General features: G+C 40.9%; 1 protein-coding gene across 2 annotated transcripts in view; it reads left to right on the forward strand.

Moving 5' to 3' along the window:
* The first annotated feature begins 6,390 nt into the window (after positions 1-6,390).
* cntn4 (contactin 4) overlaps positions 6,391-24,540 on the forward strand; it is a 137,388-nt gene continuing 119,238 nt past the window's right edge. The window contains exons 1-2 of one of the 2 annotated variants that reach the window (XM_035632563.2): positions 6,391-6,856; positions 21,588-21,742. In XM_035632563.2, the coding sequence (XP_035488456.1) occupies positions 21,688-21,742 (55 nt within the window). In that variant the 5' untranslated portion in view covers positions 6,391-6,856; positions 21,588-21,687. The remainder of the gene's footprint in view (positions 6,857-21,587; positions 21,743-24,540) is intronic. The other variant, XM_035632562.2, reaches the window with a different exon arrangement.

Below are 24,540 nucleotides of genomic sequence, written 5' to 3' on the forward strand. Positions count from 1 at the left end.
ATCTAAGTGGACACAATAGAGCCACGCTGACGCCCTTTGTCTGGCAATGGAGTGTCATGAAACGTGTTCTTAATGGCTCTTCTACTTCATGGGAATGGCACGCACAGGAAAGAGAGTGGAGATGATATTGAGTACATAGGGAGAGTCAGATTCGAGACTGTGATCATTCTGTGGGAGGTGAATTTTGAGCCTGCTGACCAACCAGAGCATCAGTAAGTATCAGTTGTTGTTAAATCCAGCATGTGGTAAGATTTCCCCAGTTAATAGGACGTATTCTCGATCATCCCTCTTTTTCCACTCATTTGTACGTCAAATAGGAATATCTACCATACTCTCTCTCTCTCTAATTACAACTAGTCCCACATATAAATTGATTTTTTTTTTCTTTTAATGGAGTAGATCTTCTGAAATCCCTCTCACTATAATTAAGGCTTAAATCCAGATAATGGGAAAATGGTGGATCAAAGGTTGAATTAATTGCAGATTTTAGAATGTAATTCAGGTCCTGAGAGTGAGGACTTGCTTCAAGGATAGAAACCCTGAGATACACACAAGCTATCTGACAAGGAGAAACATATTTTTAGATATATTTTCCAAATCTAAGATTTTGTTAATGTGACAACTCACATGGTGTCCCTCCCCACACGGCAGTACGCACACATACACATATGTAGAGCATATGGTTTAGCCACGCCAATACTCTTTGACTCTATAGATAATAATACGGACATAAATACCACTTTGGTCAAAACTAAAATAACTCAAACTACTGGATATATTGCCATGAAATTTGTTGATGAAAAGGTATGTATCCTACTTACTTGTTGATGTACTTCCTCTAGTACCACGCTGGGGTTAACATTTGTGCTTTTGAATGAAAAACATCAGCAACTAGCGAATTTAATTTCAAATCCAATTTGGAAGTTTTATATGAGTAAGGTGTTGATTCACCTGTATGCTAAGCTAATCAGTTTCTTGCTGTACTGTAGCTTCAAATTTACTGCACAGATGTGTGTAGTAAGCAAGTAAATGGTGGAAATACCTATTCCTTTCCAAAAAAATAACAGTTTTTTTGGGAAGCTTCACCACAATATTATTGACTGCAGAAATGTTGGTGGTATTCCAACGGAGGCCAGAGTTAGAGAGACAGTTTGTCACTTTTCCTTTTGGGTACCTGTGGATGAGGCTGCAGTGGCCAGTCGCCTCATGAATGTTTTTTTTCAAACCATCTGATGTAAAAACATTATCACCGTCCTCTTTGAAAGGCTGAACATTTATAATGATGTGCTGGTGCTATGTCGCTCCTTAAAACCCCGGGAGTCGTAAATATGTTTATTTCAGGCAAATGAGGGGGGTGAAATCATTATGAATACAGTTTCCTTGGGGAATAAATTATGGCACTGAGACCAGCATGGAACAACCAAATGTTTTTGTTTTTTCTTATTTTGTGCATGTGATCTGTGCTCATATTTTGGGACCAGTTTTGGACTCTAACCAGTTGAAAGTTGTACATAGAATCTAATTGGACATATAAAAGGTGTTGACATCTATTTTTACTGCAATTGCATTAAGCTTTAGCTAAAACTTTTGTAAAGTCTTTATAGAATGAATTTGCAAATGTATGAAGCGTTCCCTCTGATGTGAACAAACAGTGTATGTGTGTGCAGATAAGAAATTAAGATATCATGTGGGGACAACCGTGACCAAGAGGCTGGACTAGCAGGCTTGGTAAAGGAAAGTTGCCAATCGAATCCCTGGACCCTTTCCCAATGTCCCCAGCTGAAGTGCCCCGTGTGTGTGTGTGTGTGTGTGTGTGTGTGTGTAGGTGCGTGTGTGTGTGTGTTTGTGTGTGTGTGTGTGTGTGTGTGTGTTTGTGTGTGTAGGTGCGTGTGTGTGTTTGTGTGTGTGTGTGTGTGTGTGTGTGTGATGGATGGGATGGGTTAGATGCAGAAGTCAATGTGTAATGTGTAAACATACTTGGAATATAAAGAGAACTTCTTAAAAATAGTTTTATGCCACATCTGAAGTTCAAAACATGCTTGTCTCCTGTGGAAGCTCTGATTCAACATGAAAAACACATTCCAAATATTTCAATGGTGTAGCCAAAATGCTAAATGATTTTTCAGACCTTCAGTGTGAACTGTTGAGGCAAGAAGGATGCACTGTATGAATGACCTGTCAAAGCTGCTGAGCATTATCCCTCAAAGCTTTTGAGACACTTTAGGCCGAACTACACTGAGACACCCCTTTGCCGACGTTTAGTTATCGTGCTGTTACACTGCACTTTTAGCTCTGACGGCCTGTGTGATTATGTTAATATCTGTGGCTCAGCTTTCACACACACACACACACACAGAGTCAATGTATCGAGGACTGAAATCAGTGAATACTGGCAGATTCACAGGTGTTAGTAGAAATTCCGACCGAACGATTTGGGGAAAATATCGTATTGCGATTTCTCTAACAGATATTGCGATTGGGATTTGATTTGCGATTAGCCCACGCGCGTGCACACACACACACACTGACAGAGAGCGAGATGTGTTGAAGAGGAGAAGGGGAGAGAGCTCTCTCTCTGTTAGCAATCTGTCTCTTTAACAAGGGAATAGTCGTGGTGTTCGTCACCTCATGGTGCCGCGCAAGACATTTTCATACGGAGTAACAGTCTCAAACAACTCTTGTGTGGTTCTGTGTTTGTCACTACTTTCACTGATTGTTGGCCGTACACTCGTCATGTAGCTGCTGTGGTGCTGTGTCAAGCGCTGATACAGGTTGGTGGTATTGCCCCGGCCATTGCGCAGCAGGTTATAGTGCAGCATGACTGACGCTTGTTCTTGGAACCGAGTGCTCCACTCGCTCGCGTATCACATCACCCTTGTAATCGCGTCCCTTGCAGTTAGAAAATCGCGTTTTATCATATCGCGATATTATCACAAATGCAATTAATCGTTCAGCCCGAGCAGTAGAAATCCGTTTATTGATTTAGGTGGAGATGTGGGGAGGTTATGGACCTGTTTGACCTTCTGCCCCCGCATGCCCTGTCGATATCAGTGGAAAATATAGATTCTTCCAGGCCAATCTGGCTTAATTGAAGGGAGCCTCCTTTTTTCCAAGTGAAAAGTTGGAGAAAAATGAATAATTGATGATTGTGAGGACGACTTTATCCACATGAGGAGAGAAACAGGCTGACAACACCCAGTATTCACAGCACGGTACATGAAGACCATGCAGCCAGTAGTTTTCTCCCAAACACCAACAGCTAATCAACTATCTGGAATAAAAAAAAAAAGCCTTATTATCTGTGCAAGCAGCCCATTACAACCCAGTTGCATTTCATTGTTACCTGACCTGTGACCTTACTGCCTGTATCATTGTTATACCATGATGACGAGGGTTCCGACCTTAAGGAAGTACTTATTTTAACCAAGACCGTGATCATTTCCTTAACATAACCAAGTCGCTTGTGTTTCTAAACCTGACCAGGAGTTCTGGACCCGAAGGGAGGTCACTGTACTCAGAATGAGATCTACAAGTGTTTGATATAATTCCAAGGGAAAAGGATAATTGAGGGGTAGAGACGCTGAACAGATGGGTAGAGGAGCAGGGGCGAGGCAGGTGATGATCGGCGAGGAAAGGTGTAAAGGAGGACTGATAGGACATGGGAAAAGCTGACAGCACTGCTCAGAGAATCCGACTCGACTTTCACTATGCTACGTCATTATGGGAAGGCAAATGCTATTGAAGTGCGTCTGCCATGGTGAAACTACAATTTTCCAAAGATGGAATACAAAGAATGCAGCGGCTTCATCCAGCATTTTTCAGTGTGTTTTACCACAGTGTGACATCAGATGTAAATGATTCATATGCAACAGTAACTTACATGACGTGCGTCTCTTCTAACCCACATGTCACAATGTTTACTTTTCTACTTATTCTTCTTCTACTTTGATTGGATTTGATCGTTTACATTCATGCATGGTACATCAAATTAAATATCGCTGCCACAATGAATTGTGGGGTGTCTATATCTCCTTTTCTTTTGCATAGGAAGCTCCAGTGTACCCTATGCTAAAGCATTGAAGCTCCTTTCCTATGCATTTAGAAATCAGAACAGCTCCATCCTGGGTGCCGTTCAAATACTTCAAGATTCTTCTCTCTTCAAGATTTAGGAGACGTCCTAAGCCACTTTGACAATTCGACTGTACCCCAGGTGTGAATGAAGCCCGTCAGGTGCCCAGAGAGAAGCCACGCCCACTGCCACACACACACACTCACACACACCAACAGGAGGAAGGAACTCAAAGAAAAAAGGTAAGTCCGGAGTCTCTGCTGTTTTCACTGAAGGGACTTCTTGTAAAAGTGAGGTCATTGTCATTTGACTGTACTTCATTATGTCACTTTTACCCAAATTATTATTAGATTCTGTTCTGTTTCATGAAATCAATAGTCTACAGAGTCCCCATATTTTCTGGCTATTCTTCAAGTATATGTGCACCCTTATATTTCTGATTTATTAAAGGAATGCTGAAGTGTCTTCAATGAAACTTAAACTTGGCCTATGCAAAATGTTCTCTTGGTTGTGTGGGTGATCTCCAAGTTAAAAAAACCCAAGTATGAGCAATTTACTTGAATGACTGCAGGTGGAAAAAGTTCACTCCCGAGTCTGAATTGATGTGAGCGCAGGAGAAATTGTTCTCTAGTCACTAAAGTCTGCAAATGAAAAAACACAGTTCCATTTTTCTTCCTTCTAGGACGTTCTAACAGATACACATCGGGCTACAGATCCGCCTCATTTTGTCCCACATACTTCATATCTGTGAAGGTGTTGTTAGATATGACCTAGAAAAAGAGCTACAGTGGAGAGAGTAAAACTTTGGGTGGAGAGAGATAAAACTGGATCCTAGTACACCTGTTTGGAGCAAACTTTTAAAGCATATGTAAATTTCTAGACAGAAAAAACATAATTGTCTGTGTTCATCCAGGTCAGAGTTATCCACAAGGGTGTTGAATCAGGAGTACCATGATCTTTCTGACTCCCTAACCAAAAGTGCTTTCCTGGCCTAAACCTTACCACAGACAAGGCTGTGGATGTGAACCATGAACTTAGTCTGTGTATAAATATGAACTTATACTCCGGGTCCTGAGAGTGGAGCCAATGTGGAGGTGCCTCAAACCTGTATTTGAATGACCAGCAGAGGACGACTCCACTGGTTGCAAAAAGAAGTCAGTTTCTACAGAAGTCTATAAGAAAATGACTCCACTTTTCTCTTGATTTATAACTTCAGTAAACATTTTCCTGCGGTGTTTATGGTCTAAATCTCTCTAAAGTCTTCTTAAATACAACAGGATGTTAATTTAGTAAATGATGGTCCCATTTAGATGAAAATAGACAATACGGCACGATATGCATTGGGAGTGTGGATACCGTGTGATTGACAGCAAGTTCCGTTCAATCTGTGAAGGTCGCAGGTGTAGGTGGGCATGCAGTTTTCTAGAGCTCTCAGTTAGACCCACCTCCCGTTATTCCATATATGGTTACTTCTGGTAAAAAACAAACAAACAACAAGAGGGCGCTGGCTAAAATGATGAAATCAAAGCTTCAAAATGGCCCTTCACAAACCAATGGGTGACATCACATTGGGTTGTCACTTGAATCCCGCTCTCCGGTGTAACAACCTTGCACACCCACCATCCACCACAACCACCGCCTATCAACTTAATCGAGTTTGTTATAAATTGCTACCCCAATAAAAAGAAGTTCCGTTGTAAATAAAGAAACTTTCTTTGAGACATAAATGGGTGCAACCCACCTTTCAGCTTGACAATCAGCAGTATTGTTTGACATTCTGCCATGGTCTGTTGTGCTAATTAGTGGCTTTAAAAAAAAAGAAGAAGATTGATGAGTGACATTACTTGAGGCAAATCATCAGAAAATTTGTAAATTTGTTGGAGTACGTTTTTAAAGCTTTTGAAGAGGTCTCCAGTTGCCCAAATAATACATCAGTGTTAACAAGAAAACCAAATGGTTTCATCAAGATCATTTGGAAGATCTCATTATGAATAATAATAATAATAATTAATGTGTGCTTTCTCTTTGGTAACACCAGTTGTTTTCTTCAAGTCAGCTCGAAAAGTCTTTGTTCCATCATCACCCCAGACCCTTGGACATCCCGGCAGCAGCCGAAGCTGTAGGGACGGATAGGATGTGAGGAAGGAGTAGTTGAAGGAGCAGGAGGGCGTCTGTTCCGCTTGGATGGCCGGAGCAGTGAAGATGAGGGGGACGAGGGGGGTGGGGGTGATTCTCTCTCTCTCTCTCTGTCGGTCTTCCTCCACGTTTGCTTGCGTCCCGCTACGGTTCGAGGAGGGAGTGAAGGAGAGAGAGAGAGAGAGAGAGAGAGAGAGAGAGAGAGAGGGGGGAAGGAGGGGGGGCTTGGCGCATCCGAGCGAGAGAGAGCACACGGAGGCTTCGCTTTCCAGTATGCAACCTGCGAGACGTCACGCCGCCATCTACTTGCGCTAGTAACACACTCACACACACACACACACACACACACACAGAGAGAGAGAGAGAGGGAGAGAGAGAGAGAGAGAGAGAGAGGGAGGGTCAGTGATGGAGAGGCAGTAGTGGCGGTGCCGTTCCGCGCAGCACAGCCCAGCCCGCGCACGCACGCATGTGGTGCCACACAAAAGAAGGAGCAGCGTCTTTGCGCACAAGTGGGACGGATATCGTCGTCTCGCCCGGGAGCGTCGCCGTGTCTCCACAGTGATGTCCGTGTGCAGAATCGCTTTTTAAGTGACAAACACGGATTATCCTGAGGCTGTGAATTCCGCGGAGATATCACCGCCCTCAGCACAGGTAAGACTGTGATTATTGTTATTGTAATAATAACACTATTGGTAATAATACTAATAATAAATCTACATTTAATTCTTTTGGATTAAGTAACTCCACCGCCTGTCGCGCCAAACCCTCCAGTCCTGCAGTAGTGGAAGCTCCTCAGACACAGATCCAAAAAAAACAACGCACCTTACATCCGAACTTTTCACGGGTGACATTAAAACCTTGACGACGGGCTTTGGAGGGAAGTTTGCATCGTGGGGTTGGCTTCTCAGAATCCCCCCCTCTGCCGATCTCATTTGCTTTGAGTCTACTTTGTTGTGGGACTATCGCGGTGGAGGCAAAGTAATGCGCGCGCGCGCGTTTCTCGGATCGGCGCAGATGTTCGGTGACCCTCCCTGGAATAATCCCTGCGGGCTCTTTGTGGATTATGTCGCCGAGGCTGCTGCCTCCACCCGTCTCGCCCTGGATGCATGCAGGGGGGGGGGGGCAAACTTGAGCTGCAACGCAAATACAGAATGTGCACATGTCTTAGATTGACTCCTGGTTAGTGGAGAGTGAACCCACCTTGATTTAGGATTCAAAACCCCCAGCAGGGTGTAACAAGTCATGTTGATAGCCGGTTGCCATATGATGCCACTCAGTGGAGTTTAGGATGAATCAGCCTGCTTGTCACTGTATCACCGGCTTTCACTGTGGTAATCGGTGCATCCGTCAGTCACTGGGTAAACTGTCAGTGGTAGCCTCCATGTTTGGCCTGGAGTATGACGGCCAGGAAATGCCACACAAGCCATACATTATATTTTGTACATGTGTATGATAGACAGAAGCACACTTAAAGTGGCAGTTTGTGCTAAAACTGCTCCCTCAAACCAAAGTGAAAAGTAGGATCTTTCTGCTCAGTAGACGTGAAAATGAAATAAAAAAAAGCTTGGCCAGGAAAAAGAAAAAGTGTCAGCTGGACGATGAGTCCAGTCAGAACAGACCATGCGTGGACCGAGTCTCTGTCTGATGATAAATTGTTCATTCAGCATTAAGTCTGTGGCTGACAGAGGAGCAGCCCCTGTGACTCTGTGTGTGTGTGATCCGTTTCAGAGACTTCTCATCTGACACTGACAAGAGCTGGACTTATTCTGCGGGTTAGCTGGGGGGGGGGAACAAGACGGGGGGCTTCACCTTAGATGGGTTCGGGTAGGTTATTCTACAGCAAAGATGCAAAGAAGTATAATGAAGATGCTGCAGACACACTTGAAGCTTAATTATGTGCAAGATGGCTTCAGCGCATGTCACATAAATGTCAGTGATAATTGCAAAAGGCATCTGGGTTGTGTTGTTGTTGTTGCTTTTTGTCGTTAATGTTATCTGGTGGCTGTGCTATTGGAGCCTCACGGGAAAAACGCCCTTTTTTTAATGGCTGGCGACATCCTGGTAGCCAGAAAAAACTCTTATCAGAAGTGACTGAGCACAGAAGTGACGTTAGAAATACCCTGGGACAGGTGCATTTAGAGGCGCGCCATGAAAATGTCATTGCAAGTATCGAAGAAATGTCATCAAGGTCCTTTTTATTTCATGCCTCTCCAGGAAAACTAGCTCAAGGAGCGGAAGAAATGTAGAACGTGCGGTCTCTGTGCAAAGTGTTGGTGAACGTGTAAAAGAGATGTGACCGAGAGCATTCAGTGCGTGGCTATCTCCTTCGTTCGCCTCCATCTCCTCATAGCATTCGGAGCTGCACTTTCACTCCTCACATCGACTTGTTTTGTCACAGGATATCCTGCCATTACAGCCACATGGGCTCGATACATTAATCCTGATCGTTTCATCGTCCAACTGTCAGCTGCTTAAGCAGCACCGAGGCAGGCTGGGAATTGGAGGGAGGGTGTAGTAAGACTTGTTGCTTTGTCCCTTTTGCCTCGCCATCACCTGTTGTACACCCCCTTGTCTCCATATTGGACTGTTACTAATGAAAATAACTTTAAATTGAAGCAAAATATGGGTTTCAAATTTCTATAGCGCAGTTGTTAAGAAACTTTTTGCAGCTTGTGACCTTTTATATCAAAGCAGTATCTTGTTCCCCCCTTGGCACGAAGTGAATGTATTTGGGCCCTGTCTTCTTGGCACAGGTGGCGTCAAGTGCAATGCAAGTGTCTAGTTTCCGATGGACAAAGTTGACATTTTTCCATCCAGTTCCCACTGTGTTTGAATAGTAAATGCCCCTTTGCTCATCTGGACACCTATGGGTCTTACAATGATGTGTGGTCAGGAGTGTTGTTGGCACATTGCTCTCATGAGGCAGCTGAAAGGGATTCGTAACAACCTGGTCGGGAAGTGAGTGGTTCAGTGTTTCATTGTTATTTTATGGGCACATTAGCAAGATAGTCATATTCACACACAGATGGACAAAATGCTGGAAAATATATGAATAGAATTAATTATATGATTATCTCATCTATAACACGTCACAGAACTGGGGGAAAAAACAACAACTTTTCATCACAGTTTTTATTGACGTAACTTATTATAAACATTAAATGTATTAAAGTAGGCAAACAAAGTGACGTACTGTCACATTTGAGATGCTGGAACCATCCAATGTTTCAGAGATTATATAAATAATTAATATAATTAATACAATATAAAAAACAGCTCCTGCTTAATTTCCTTCAATGAAACAGTTTGTTTAATCAACAAATCCTTTCAGCCCTAATTTGAATCTTTCTATCTGGGATAATTGTGGTGGGCTGTATTTTTTTCTAAAGTGTATTAACAACAATTAATCAATCAAATACTCAATGGATCAGTGGATGATGACAATAATCATAGAAAAGACAAAAGTAGAAAAAGAAGAAAACATGATATTGTGTGGCAGAACATGAGTTTTCTTCTTGACAACCCTCAGATTCATCTCACGAGGTGCGAGGCCCCTGATATCTGTTGTCTATCCTTTGTCTCTGACCTCATGTCTCTGTCGTCCTTACACTCTACAAGTCAACGTGATATCTGACAGGTGTATGTTAATATTATGACCCCTTGCTGATTGGGTTTCTTTCCCACTGCTCAGTAAAAAAAACACCAAATAAATTACACTCACCATAGAATAGAAACATACATACACAACATTGTATGAGCTCATACAAAAAACACTATGATAATATAACAATAGTAATAATACAAGAGTAAAAATAAGAATACATGCATAAACAGGGGGGTCAGAGAGACCTACTGCTGCTTTGATGCAAATTCATGTTCGAAGTACAGGAGAAATGGCTGCCAGATTTAAAAATATTTGTTAATGGAGCTTCTTGTAGCGTACTTAATTTTCTCCAGCTCTCGCTACCCATTTGGGATGCGTTGGGGGTTTGTTCGATTTCCACTGTAACAAGATTAGTTTCCGCGCTAATAATGAAAAAAAGACAAGTGCATCAACCTGAGCATTTGACAGTGAAGCTTCCCTAGGTGCTACCCCAAATATTGCAGTTGCTAGATTTGGTTGTATGTCTTTTTTACACTTATATATGAATAGCTCTTAAAAACGGCTGTCCAGAATGGAGCCAGCATCGAGCAAGTCCAAAACATGTGATAAAGTGATGACAACGGGAGCAAGTCGGGTCTGTTACTGTGAACATTTTAGCAAGTCTGCTTTTAGTGAGTTGAAGTCTCTGTATTATTTTGAATTTGTATTAAACTGTGCCTCACACAGATTGATGTTAAACGGATCTGTTCAATTGCAGACTGCCAAACATCGTCTGAAATTTCAGCTCCAAAATCTTATCCCATTGCTCCCTGAGATGGCTCAAGGTATAGAGGATGCCACCCTTTGAATTGTGCTGCACAGTTTAGATATCAAACCCAGTTCAAGAGGGTCCCAATCTAAGAGTTCTCAAATCCAACCCTCTAATGGTAGAGATGGGAAGAACCAAAAGTGATTTTTGACTAAACAGCGTACTTGTAAGTACCTGAAAAAATGTGATTTGGGAACAGGTGTGATAGTTGTGATTGGGTCGTGTTCAGGGCCACTGAGCAGATATAGAAAGGATGGATTTTGTTTTTCACTGTTTGTGAGTCAGAATCGAATGAAAGTGACAGTAATGTAAAATACTCGCTGTATCTACCTCTTATTTAGTTCTGTGTGCTTTTTAAAAAAAAATCAACTTTTCTTAAAGAATACAATTCAAAACACTTTAGAAATCGAAACAAGTTGCTTTTACTTTTACTGCACAGCACACACTGGATTTCATCGCGTGGTTCTGCATAGAAAGTCTCCCACCGACTGCAACGTAAAAGCAAGGCCGCCAATGAGAGTCGTTCACACACAAAAGTCCCATCGTCACAATCGAAAAGTGATTGTGTGCTCACCGCTGTGAATTGAGGCCCACAACTATCAGGAACAAGTACACTTCAGTGTCGTATACTGTAGCAGAGCTCCTCACTGCCGTCCATCTCGTCCCATCTCTGTTCACTTTTTGGTATTTGGAATGGAGAGGAAAAGATCAGAAACACGGTTCCATTTTCTGCTCTATTTATCTGCTCTCCCTGGTTCCGTAAATCTCCAATTTGTAATCCAATTATATTGGAATAATGGAGTAATATCCGCACTTTAGAGATGCTTTATGATGCTAAGTGATGCTCTGTCACTTCGTGCCCTTTGGTTTTTCGAGGCATCCCAATCCGTTGGGGTAAGACCTCACAGACTGTCTCCGCCCGCAACATTTCCCTGATTCAAACCGTGTTGCACACTGCCTCTCCTTGGGAATGGCTTTAATTGAATGCTTAGTAAGGGCAACACCAGGCAGCAGCCAACTTCAGAGGTGTGTGTGTGTGTGTGTGTGTTTGAGTGGGGGCTCTGAGTACTCGGACTGTTGCATTATTAAATGTACTTATATAAGGCCTGCAAACATGTTTTTATACAAGTGGTCTCAGGATGAAGCCAGTGTCTTGATGAAACACTTCACTTGAGTGGATTTATATTTGCTGAAGATACACCAGAGCACATTTCCAGAGGTGTATTGTGCTCCTCTGGGTGTGGCTGTTGTGTCAGAGCCATCTTTCCTCCCTCATCCAGCATAATATGAGCACTCGACAGAGCTGCGTTCCCCACAGGGCATTGTTGTTTTCTTTGTCTGAGTCAAGATTAAAGGACTGAACGGAGCAACTGGGTTGACTCAAAAGAATGTGTTAAATACAAACTGAATGCTGCGTTTCCTGTTAACTGTCGATAAAACACAGGGAGCCTCCCTCTTTGTACCCGATCCTGTCACACGCTCTTGAGGGTGGAATCATGCATTGCTGACAAAAAAATGAAATAAATGGGCTATGTTAAACCGCAGGTGTGGCATCTAGCAATTCTTGAACTCAGTGGTATATTCTCCTGAAACAGATTTTTCTTCCTTTGAAATCCACGCTTGGAAAACAGGTAGAAGTGTTCTCAGCTCATACAATGCCCCGTGAAGACTTGTGGGCTATTGTGAAATCATACCTTGATTTGCTCTCCGTAAGAGCATCAAAATGCCTAATGACAAATACACACACACACACACACACACACACACACACACACACACACACACACACACACACATAAAAGGGACTGTTCATCCTTGAATTTCTTCTGAAGCTACAAAGTCTTTGTGCATCTTCCTTGTCAGGAGCTGCATTAAAAAAAAAGGGTTTACGATTTGAAACCTGGAGCATCGGACTAAACAGTGTGTCTTGATTGTATCCAGAGAAGAGGATTCATTTGAGTGAAACGAGTTAATCAAGACAAGACATGGAATTTTAAGGCAAGGAAGCAAGGACATATTATCCACGGCATTAAAGCAAGCCTTTCGTTTTTCATGTTTGATTATTACTTATTATTCAAAACAGATTTTTTTTTTAAGAAGATAATCAACCTAACTATGACAAGTTCCTTGAGATAATGTTTGTTGTGATTGGCGCTATACAAATAAAATTGAACTGAATAGAATTGAATACACCTGATATCCACCCCTGCAACTTCTGTCCATGAACATAATCCAGACAGGATTTCCATTGCAACATAATTGGGAAAATGTAACTAGTTGGTTAGTTTGGTTTGTTATCATTTGTCAGAAATACTCACGTGAACATGAACTGCTGAGTACAACTACAGTCTGAAGGGTCTTGAGCAGGCACATTTTTTTTTGTATGTTTTGACATTTATGGAATGACTTTTACATAAATGTTGGGGTTACATGATGAGGCTTTTTCATATACATTGAAAAACAATTTTGTGTTTTTTTAAATTCCTTCCTGCAAAAAAGGTTGTTAATTTGCATTTTGTGATATTCCCATTAGTAAATGGACACATGTTGCAGCTGCAGGGTGAAATTGTTTAAAGCAAGAGCAAAATATGATGTGACGTCCTCTGGTATTATCATTGCTTGGATTTTATTGCGGAGTGAAGTCCCTCAGAGGCTTTCTTTTAGTTTAGTTTTGTATCCGGAGGATAAAAAATTCACTAATGAACATTTTCACATCGAGGAAGGACATCATGTTCATGTGAAATATTTCAGGACAAACTGCAGACTATGCAAAGCGCAGGTATTCAAAATCTCATCTATTTCTCAAATGAAATAATTAGGCATTCCAAAAACGGCTCTGTTTGTTTAGCAGAGCATTTCGTGGGTCTGTGATTCAGATAAATGAGATTTTGTAGTCATTGTATCCGAGCGCAATTAGCTGGTTCATCCATTTAAACCAAGGACAAGCAGAGAAAAAGCAAAATGATGCCTATTTGGCTCTGCTGGAATGGAACTATCTGTTTTGAGTCGGGGGGGGGGTTGCAGGTCCTTTCAGCCTCACATGGTTGTTAATTTGTGTCAAACAAGGTGGGTCTACGTGTTGAGAGAAGGTCTATCAAGTTCACTCTTCATGGCCCATATTTGAAAATCACGTAATTTCTTTTCTATAGTTTGCGCTGGAAACAATAACAGCTATTGGATACACCTCACTTCTTATTTTGCCTCAAATTTACCTTTTTATAATATTGATTACTCTACTTTAGGCAAGACCTGATCAGATTATATGACAATGACGTACCTACCCACTAACTCCCACCAGAGGAGCGAGGACTAATTCTGTCTAAGGTCTTTGTAACTGATTTATCATGGGCCAAGATCATCAAACTCCTGTTTGTTGAGATATCCATCCATCCATCTATCATTTATACCCCTTCTCCCTTAAGGGTCAAGGTGGCCGGCTGGAGCTAATCCAGGTTGACAGGGCAGGGTACACGCTGGACGGGTTGCCAGTCCATCCCAGGGCCAGCATACAGAGGCAAGCAAACATTCACGTTCATACCGATGGTCAATTTAGAGTCTCCAGTTAACCTAAGCTGAATGTCTTTGGACTGTGGGAGGAAGCTGGAGTTCCCAGAGAAAACCCACGCATTCAAACTCTGTACAGGAAGGCCCTGGTCAACTTCTTTATTTACTGTTTTAAATGTATTTGGCAGAAATAATGTAGTGATTTAAAAAATCTCTCTTAAAATCAGCTCAGGCTTCACTTCAGTTTTTCTGGGCCGTCACTTGAGATGTGTCAGGGCGATAGATTTTGGGTAATTTTCCAGTTCGGAACCACCCACATCAGTAGTGATGTGAATGCACAGCAGTGAGCTGTTTCACAGGGCTGTCACAGCCTGGCTTTACCAGCAACACAACTGTACACAGAGTGTAAAATTAAGCCTCAGGCCGGTGGCATATGTAAATTATTTCACAACAAAGGTGCTGATGCCCATGTATGCTAACCCGACTGCAGCGAGACCTGTTACAGAGTGAATCTACAGCTGGTGACATGGACAGCGACCGTATCGAAATGACAGCAGAAGGCAATCAAATTCAGTTATTTTCGCTTGATGAGATGGCTGCAAAGAGTCAGCCACCGATGCTCTGAAAAAGTTTACATCTGACTGGAAATACAGCTATTCATAACAAACACAATAAACAGAAACTAGACACATTCTTATGTTGAGACCACATTAGCAGCGACATGTCAACATGTTTGCAGTGTGACCCATAGGTACTCAGTAGTCATTACTAAGTTATTACTTGAGTACTCTGTAGTCATTACTACATTATTATACGAGTAACATTACTACATTATCATATCAGTACTCAGTTGTGATTACTACATTATTATATGAGTACTCAGTGGGCATTGCTACATTATTATATGATACACAGTAGTCATCACTACATTGTTACATGAGTACACAGTGGGTTGCTACATTATTATATAATACTCAGTAGTCATTACTACATTATTAAATGCGTACTCTGTAGTCATTACTAAATTGTTACTTGAGTACTTAGTAGTCATTATTAAATGATAACATGATCATAGATTGCACCTTAGTTCTTGAATAATTAAAAAAAGAAAATCTTAAATGGCGCACTTGAAGCTGTTTTTGCCTGTTTGATAAATGTTTATGTACTCTCTTGATTCTTGCTCTTTTGGGTAATATACGTTATGGTTGAATGCACTTACTGCAAGAAGCTTTGGACAAAAGCATGAGCTAAATTAATGTAATGTAATGTAACCTACCGTGACATCACCGATGGTTTGTTAACTGCCGATCAGAAGCCTCGAGTTTAGCATTTTGGCCATCGCCATCTTGATTTTTTGTAACTGTACCCAGACTTAAACATATTTGCACGAGCACGGGGTCGATCTGACTAGGAGCTCGTCCACTGCACGTCCATCTACAACTGCGACCTGCAACCATTGGACGGTACTATCTATCAATCAAAAGCTTTCCATGCTACAATACTTTACCGTCAATTTTACTCTGAATGGGACATTGATATACTAAATGAACATCATGCTGTATCAAATAAGACTTGGAACTACAGACCCAGTGAGTCACCCTCTGCTGGTCATCGAGAGAACACAGGTTTGAGGCACTTCCTCATTGATTTCACTTTCCAGACAGTGAATCGACTACATCCATTTTTACATACAGTCTATGGAGAAAATCCATTCAGTGACAAACAATCAAACCAAATAAAAACCTAACCCACCATCAGAAAAAACCCACAAACAAACAGACAAATGGACAGGAGTATAAACATTATCTCTTTGGTGGAGGTAAGGTAAATGTCCTCAGTTTTGGTGAATTGAAGCAAAAAAAATAGGAGCTGACGTGTTAAAAAAAATAATTAAATTCCGTAGCTGAAATGATCAATGGAAAAATATATTAACAGATTTATTCATCAACATGAAAATAATCAATGACTTTGTTGATTATCGATCATGTCTGTGAAGTTGAGCTGTCCATATTCCAGGAACAGTTTCATGAACATGAATCTCCTTTCTTTCATTTTTGTACCGTTATTAAATCAATTTATCAATTAAATTATCAATTTTAATTTTGGGTTTATGATCTTGACCAGCAGGGACAGAAAGGCTGTAGGAGTTTACATGCGCCTGGTCAGTTTTCTCAGGTCAGGGTATTTGCACAGCATGTGTGCATACACAGATTTCATAAGAAATCCCACACATTTTTATTGAATGTTGGCCAGTTTGACTTGAAATAACTGAGACTCCTTAAATAACATGAGTCACAATGACTGCATCCTCCACAGATGTTAAAAACTGAGTGTAGGATACACCTTTCTTAAATTTGAACTGTCCCTTCCATCACTGCAGCCTCTGTCTGACTCTCTGCCCCGATAACACAGAACACCGGACGATGGATCTCTTAGCCCCAGCGCAGTACATTAACCAAACCTGTTATCGCTTCCCAAGCTGATTTAATTCAAGTTGTGATTCTGCACAAAGACATCAGTCTCTTCTTGGAACAAGGTTTAGTATTGGATCGATTCTGGGCTGTGCCCTGCATCACCATATTTTCGGGGGAGGCAAACAGTGCACTGACTGATGGGAATTAAACAGGTTGTGCCACCGCAGTGTCGTGGTTGGAACTTTTTTTAGACACACGAAAAAGTCCTTTCAAAACACATTCATACTTCTGTTGCTCAAAACGTAATAGCATATCATAGAAGACTTGTTCACGCATGCAATTGTTCAGGGCCATAGGAACATTTCTCAGACTGCAACAGGCAGCCTTACCTTTCAACTACTGTACTTTGTATTTCCCAAAAGGTCCAATGTGTATTCTTGTGGGTATTGTCCTTTATATACATGGACATTTTAAGTAAGCCCGTCATACAGTTGTATGACACGGAAATCTATCAACCTGTCACAGTCTGTTCACCTCCATACTGGCTCCAGTAAATTTCCATTCACCCCACCTCTGCTCTTATCTGCCAGCCAGCCACACCCACCTCGTTAGTTCATTCCCCTCACCTGGTCTCTCAGCTGCATCTCATCCACAATCAGACCCAGTATATAAGCCTCTCCAGTTCACAGACTCATCGCCAGATTGTTCTTTGAATCGATGACAGACTTTCCACTGCTTGGACTGATTTCCCCGCTTCGACCCCGCTTCACCCCGACCTCCCTGCCTCCTCTCTGCCACGGTGAACACCTCTGCCTTCTGCCCCCGACTACGAGCTTTGTCAGTGTGTTTCTGGAGCACTGTCTGCCTGTGTCCTCGGCGGCCTGGCCTCGTCGTGAGTTTCCAGCCATCAATGCGGTGGGTTGCCTCATCTTACAGACTCTAAGCTGTGTTACGCCCCGGTCGTCTGGACTGCTCCTGGGTGCCTGCTCTTCCGCCTGGTATATGCTACAAGCTGCCTTTAGCCTGTTTTCTCTGCCAACCTGCTGGTCTGCTGCAATAAAGGACATTGCTTACTCTCCCCGTGGTGTACTGCTCTTGGGTTCAATCCCCCCCCCCTCCCTCTTTTGCACAACCTTTCAATTTTCTGGTAATTTATTATTGACTGAATACATTGAAGATCTCCCCTTGTGCCCCGTAGCCTCATCAGTCATTTCCTTTTAACAAATGCATCTGCAGTATATTGCATCTATATGCTTGAGTGGTACTGAGCTGGGCTCCAAATGAGAGAATTATGGCAGGAAATCAGGGAATCATATCAGTATTAGGACTGTTCTAATTTCAATACTGCAGTGGCAATGGTATAGGTTGGAAATGCATTTAAGATCACCACTCATACTTTCATGTGCACTTCAATTATGCATTCAGTTATTCGTGGGTCAAAGTATCAGAGGGTGAACCGTGTTTACATATTCCTTTTTGGGACCTTTGCATTTGCTTGCGGTGTTTCTACAATGTGTCATATTGTGTGACATAGTCATAACATTACATGCACTTGTAAACCCTAAAACCCTGGCCAGAGCCTTTGTAAAGAAGGCACAACTGGATATGCTCTGCACAGCCAGATCATTTGTCAACTTCCATTTTCCTGGCATCATGTAAACTAAATGGATCACAGCAGCAAGAGCAAGTCTGTGAGTTGCTCAGTAGTGTGTTATCTTTAGCTGCCGGGGTACTTTATCAAGTCGTGATGAAAGGAGTGGAGGGAACAAAGCCTCTGATTCTGTACAAAACAGACGTTTGCAAAGTGGATGAAAAATATTAACCAACAGTAACTACAGTTTTATGAGTAAGAGCTGATGAGGCACCATCATAACACATAAATACAGATTATTACTGACAAAATCAACTGCCAAATCAGACTGGGAACTAGTTATAGCTCCCCTTGAACTTGCCAGCTGGTGTTGAGGGGCGGATGCAACGGGGACACTGGGGTCCAAAGAGCCTTCACACCTTAAGGACAAAAAGCATGACTCATATACTCGTTATAAAAGGATGAATGAGACGTGTAAGGTTTTGTCAAGTAGCAACTAAAATGACTTGGTCAACATTAAAGAAGGGTTATTAGAAAACATGTTTACTGACTGTTATTAAAATTTAGGATTTAGTTTTTACCACCTTGAGGCAATCTGATTAATTTAAGTGCAATATTTATTTTCAATATAAATCTGTGTTGGTCTATGAACAGTTCCATTTACCAGTTCCTTAAAGAAAGGAAATGGCTGTTTAGCAAGATGTTCACCAGTTAGTCACTAACTTTTTCTGATAGGTTGAAAAGACACTATAATGGTCTACCGAGCTGAGAGCAACTCTGTAGTCAAGTGATGGTTCTCTGTTGGTTTATCACTATTAGCAACACTTTTCATATTACATTGTTATTTTTTCTATTATTGGTCTAAAGACATTGATTAATGCAGCTTTAACTTGTCATGTAATTAAAATGGGAAATGGTAGCTGTTGTTCTTTGGAACCAAAGTGATGTCAATGCAATCAAAGCAAGTTGCATTGTTCATGTTCTAATTCATGCATTAAGATCACTATGTTGATTATTGCCCCAGTGTTAAAAGAGGCATCATTAGAGAGAATATCTTGTAAAATAGGTGAAAAGGTTTGTCTCCCAAACAAATTCTACTATCAGATCTCGTTCCTGTGCATCATAAATGTTTTGTACAATTTCCTCTATCATATTAAGAAAAGTCTACAATCAAAAAGGAAACAAAAGTGGCACAGAGCTTGTTGCTCTCTCAAGACATATTTTAATATACATAAAAGAGCTCTCTAAGGCTCTCTAGGCCCAGCTGTGCACCATTGATGAATCTTATACAGACTCTGACAACCTTCCATATGACGTGTGAAGATGAAAGGCCTCTTTTCTTTAGGAAGGAGACAGGAGACGGAGCTGGATGGTTGAGAATTGGAGATTAATGAGAACGTGGCCTGTTCAAACAGTTTCATGTGCCTTTTTATGTTTTTCAGTAGTTTTGTCTCACTCCTGCTTTCTGTGTTTTTAAACTTTGTGCTGTTTGTACTGAATCACAGCAGGGTGGAATCACAGAGTTTTTCTCTGTTGCTTTGTAATGGCAATGTTACACAAATAGTTGTAATTTTGCATAGGTTTGGATTAACCGTGCCTCAGCTCTAAATATTTTTTATTTTACCCAGGAGACGTTTGATTGACAGTTCTTGTTTCCTTAAGGAGTTCTGTAAAAGGAAAATTTCACTTCTTCACCGATTGTATTGTGGAGTGCAGATATGGCCTTTCTTTGCCTGAGCAAAGGTGTGCAGTAAAGTTGTACAGCATTAGTTATACTCTAGATCACTTGCCATTGCCTGCAATGGCTCGATATGAGCCTAAGAAAAGGTGAGGTTAGTAATCCTACTATCATGAACGCTAGCCCCAGCGGGGTTACTCTCTGGATCAGGAATGAGGAAGCTAACCCACTTAGCATGGCCGCTTGCTCTAACATTCTGCTCGCTGGTTGTTCCAACACCTGAATCATTACTGCTTTTGCTGGTGTCATTAACAAGTGGTCTGCTTCATGCGTATCTTGTAAAATTTATATTTAAAAAGCTCAATATTACAGTCTTATCTTTTGCTGTAATCTAGCACAGTGGGAACAATGTAATTTATAATATTTTTTAAGTCTTGGACCTCAAACCTTTTCAGATGCCTCCCAAAAAGATCTATTTAAATAATTAAGTTAATATCGCTTAATTAATGGCCCTACATGATACAAACATGACTTCTTTTAATGGTGTTTTGAAAACCTTTGATCTAGCCTCACAATCTGATCTGAAACATTCCAATTAAGTTAATTGAGAAGAAAAATTATTACTTTACATGGCAGAAAATCACCAAAAAAGTTCAGTTTCAACTGGGTAGACCTCACCTCACACACAGATTCCATGGCTACATTACAGCGTATTGGACACAAGTAAAAGTGAAGTGCATTGAATGATGCAGTGTTGAAACTCATATTCTTATTCATTACAAAAGAGTTAAAAAAAGGCATAAAATTCTATAAAATGTGTCCATTAAACATACAGTATATTTATCAGCGGTAATATCACATCAATATTCTTCTGTTAGAGATTAAACAATATTATATATTTCTGAGCAACCTAACTCATCCTTAACAAAAAAAAGCATGTCTATAAGGTATGTAGTCACTGCACCAAACATTCATAAATAAAGCAAGGGGAAACTGAACAAAACCAGCACACAGTTCAAATTATAAATACTAACTGTTGTAGTACTCCGCAAAACCCAATTTGTTAGTTTTGTTTAACTCAATCCGTTTTTAAAGCTGACGAGGGAGAAGACTCGCTGTAAATCCTCTTTTGTACTCAGTATAGCATGCATTGCATCAAGATAATGAATGTGTCAAAAACTGTCATGTATCAGTGAATAGTACGTCCCCAACAATTTCAGAATGTTTGGCTCTGCTTTCTTGCCAAAAAAACAACATTATAAAGTATCTAGCCTACTGATACTTTTACTCAGCCTCGTTCATACCTTCAGCATCTTGCTTTCCTGTCGCAGAGGTTTAAGACGCTGAGAAGTCCTGCCTCCCTGACACTCAAACACACTTCCAAGTTTTAATTCTCACTCCGGGGAGGTAATGCCTGCAGTGAGGGAGAAGCACATTGTCAAATTCTTCTAGATGTTAAAGGTTTTTTCATCTTTTTGCACCAGCTATGCGGCTTCACGTAGGAACAATGCTATATGAAACCTCATAGGAATGACTTTTTCTTTCATATTCAGTGTCCCTTGAGTTGCTGGAGATATGGAAAGGAATGTTTTTGATATATTTTGAGTTCATGGATTCTTGGAATTGTTGTGAATGTATTTTGTGAATTCTGTAATTGGTGGTGAAGTCACGGCTTTGTGTTAAGGTATAGCTACTATTATCAATATAATTATTAGACTGAGCTAGTAGAAGAAACATGTTACTAATTGAAAACTAACCACCGCATTGTGTCCCTTTTCCACAGATTGGGAAACCAGACAGTTCGGATTCCATAGACAGTTCCAATTCGGATTCCATACATTCATGAATGAATGTGAGACTACTTTGACCCTCCAAAATTGAAGATGATGTTGCTATGGAAACTGCTGGTGCTGCAGTCACTTATGGGGTGCCTTGCAGGTAAAGTATCTTATTAAGAACTTTTGATGCATGCCAAAGCTGCCTTTGTGATGTCTGAGTCCTTATTCATATGTATTTGGGGCAGAATGAAAACCCAAGTTTGAAAAGGAGCAATCTCAAGTAGATTATTCGCGAGCAAACATGGTTTTGTCACCCATTGATATGAAATAATAAGAATGTAAAATCCATTCATCAAAGAAATTATTGTTAATATAAAGCATTGTATGCTATAAACTTACTATCGCAGGCAATATTGCATTTCGGCTTTGCCGTAATGCCCTGTGGGGCGCTCAGAAAAGGATATCAATATCAACTTGAATGTGAATGAGGGGAATTCACCAAGTCAAGAAAATATTCAGTTCAGCATTAAGATCTTATCATGAGTTTAAAACTACAAATAATTGTATGTATCTAAAACTAATAAATATAAACACATTAAAGGTACACTGTGGAGTCTGTGACCTTTAGGGGCGCTGTAGAGCAACATTTCATGTCACATCATGTTGTTGTTTGTAACTTTGCATTAGCCGTTTGTCATTTTGATAACTTTGAATGAATGGACCCACCTCAATTGGCACTCAGCAGTGATGTGGTTGGTGGAAGTGTCTTTGGCTCACAGGTGTTAGACGAGTGGCTGGTGGTTGTAAACAGGAGTGAGAGCTGCAGTAAACATCTGCTGCTGCTGGAAGCTGCTCAGAGATGTAACAAAATATTTGGTTCACTGGCTCTGATAGATGCCGGCCTGTTTAACTAAAGAAAATCTGATCTCTGTAAAAATTGAATTATTGTATGGAGTGAAGTTTTATTTTCAGTGCTGCACATGAAAAAATATTTGTTCATATTCTACGGTAGAAAGGTTACCTGGATTCATTAAGTCTGTTAGAATTTGTTGAGCATTCTAGTTCATATTAGTAAGTGAATGAATTAATAAATAATTGAATATGAAATTACAATGATAACAAATGAATGGGTGTATGGATGAATGAATGAGTGACTTAAATGGACTGTATTTATATAGCGCTCTTCTAGTCATATAAACCACTCAAAGCGCTTAACAGGAAAGTCACAATCACCCATTCACACACATTAATACAGCGCTGCTATCTACCGCGCATTTTTCTGTCAAATTCATATACTGTCGGAAGAGCCGTCAGAGGCAAGTTAGGGTTAAGTGTCTTGCCCAAGGACACAATGGTATGTGGACTGGCGGAAGCTGGGATCAAACAACCAACCCATTCGGGTTGGTGGACGAATGCCTCTACGTCCTGAGTCACAGCCACCCGTTAATAAATCAATGATTGAGCGAATCAACAAATTAATTATATATTCATTCATTCGTTGGTTCCCTGAATCACTGATTGATACAGAGTTGAGGAGATTGTGGAAAATGAGGTAAACGAGGTGAAAATTTGGTAAAATTCTCAAATTGATGTATAACACAGGCAACAAGTAAACAGGAAATCCACTCTGGGTTCTTTCAAATGTCCATCATTCATTTACCGTGCAGTAAACTTGAATTATAGCTTCATTATGCTGTGGTGCCCATTTCAGCCAGAGGCGCTGTGGCATTGATCACATTTTGATGGAGGGCTTTAATTTGTCTCCTTTACAAATAGGAGGGGTCACCAGAGAGCATCGGGCCGAATCACTCAGTGTTTAATCAACAGGTATTATACGCATCAAGATGAAGAAAAGGCTTTATCGAGGTCTGCGTCCTGGTGAGGCACTGTGTCTCATTACTCAACGCATTAGGCCTGTTGTGAACCCCATGCCCTCCTCCGCACATTGAATGATCAGATTCGTTTGAGGCGTCTCTGAACTACTGGATATTGCACTGATACTGGCCTGCCTTCACTTTTTTTCTTTTCATCATCTTATGGATGGTCTGACAGTCCTACATAATCTCACAGCCGACAGCTGGTGATGATTGACCAGCACAGTTTGTGGTGTAGCTGAACCCTCATGGAGTTGATACATTATTGAGGCCATTCCCATTATATGGAGAAGTGCATTAAGGGTGAAAATTAAGGAAGAAAACCTTTTTCTGTATTACATTCACAGAGAGCAAGTGTACTTCCATTGGCAACTGACAATTCCCCATAAATGCTTTGTCCTAACAGTGATGACATCATTTCATATATGTATATAAAAATATGTTGTGTAATATATAATAGCACTAAACAATAAGCTATGTTTGAGGCTAACAGAATTAGTTTGATGGCTGAATTTCCTTTTGAATATGATTCTTCTGATTGAGACATATACTGCACCAGCATCTCCCACTGGTTCCACCATATTCAGTATGAAAAGACCCTGATCATGTTTTGTGTCTATAAACATAATTAATGTTGCACAAAATTGTGTCCTGCTGCTGATTTGAGCTTTCACCTGAAAGCATGTCAATGCCTGAAGATTACAAAACCCTGGATTCTTTTTTTTTTCTAATGAGCATCCTATTGTTATTCAAATTATTACTATTTTTTTTTTAATATTTGCTCATGCCAAGTTTAAAAGCCTGCTGTAACTCCATGCAGAGACTGCACTGAGCATCACTTATATTGATCTTGTGTTCCTTGGTTTAAATTCCATGACAAATAGGCATCAACTACAGCACCTTCTTGGACAAGGGATTCAATGGGCACGTCAGCTCCCGTACCCTTTCTACTGCCTCTGTCTCTATGTTTCATCCTGTGTGTGCCACAGGCATCAGCTGACGCAACACGAGGCCTCAGATTCAGTTTCTATCCTGAGCACGAACCAAAGCCCATCTGGAGACATTTAAGATATAGATCCCTATA

This window comes from Scophthalmus maximus, chromosome 6, assembly GCF_022379125.1.
Source record: "Scophthalmus maximus strain ysfricsl-2021 chromosome 6, ASM2237912v1, whole genome shotgun sequence".
NCBI classification, from domain to species: Eukaryota; Metazoa; Chordata; class Actinopteri; order Pleuronectiformes; family Scophthalmidae; genus Scophthalmus; species Scophthalmus maximus.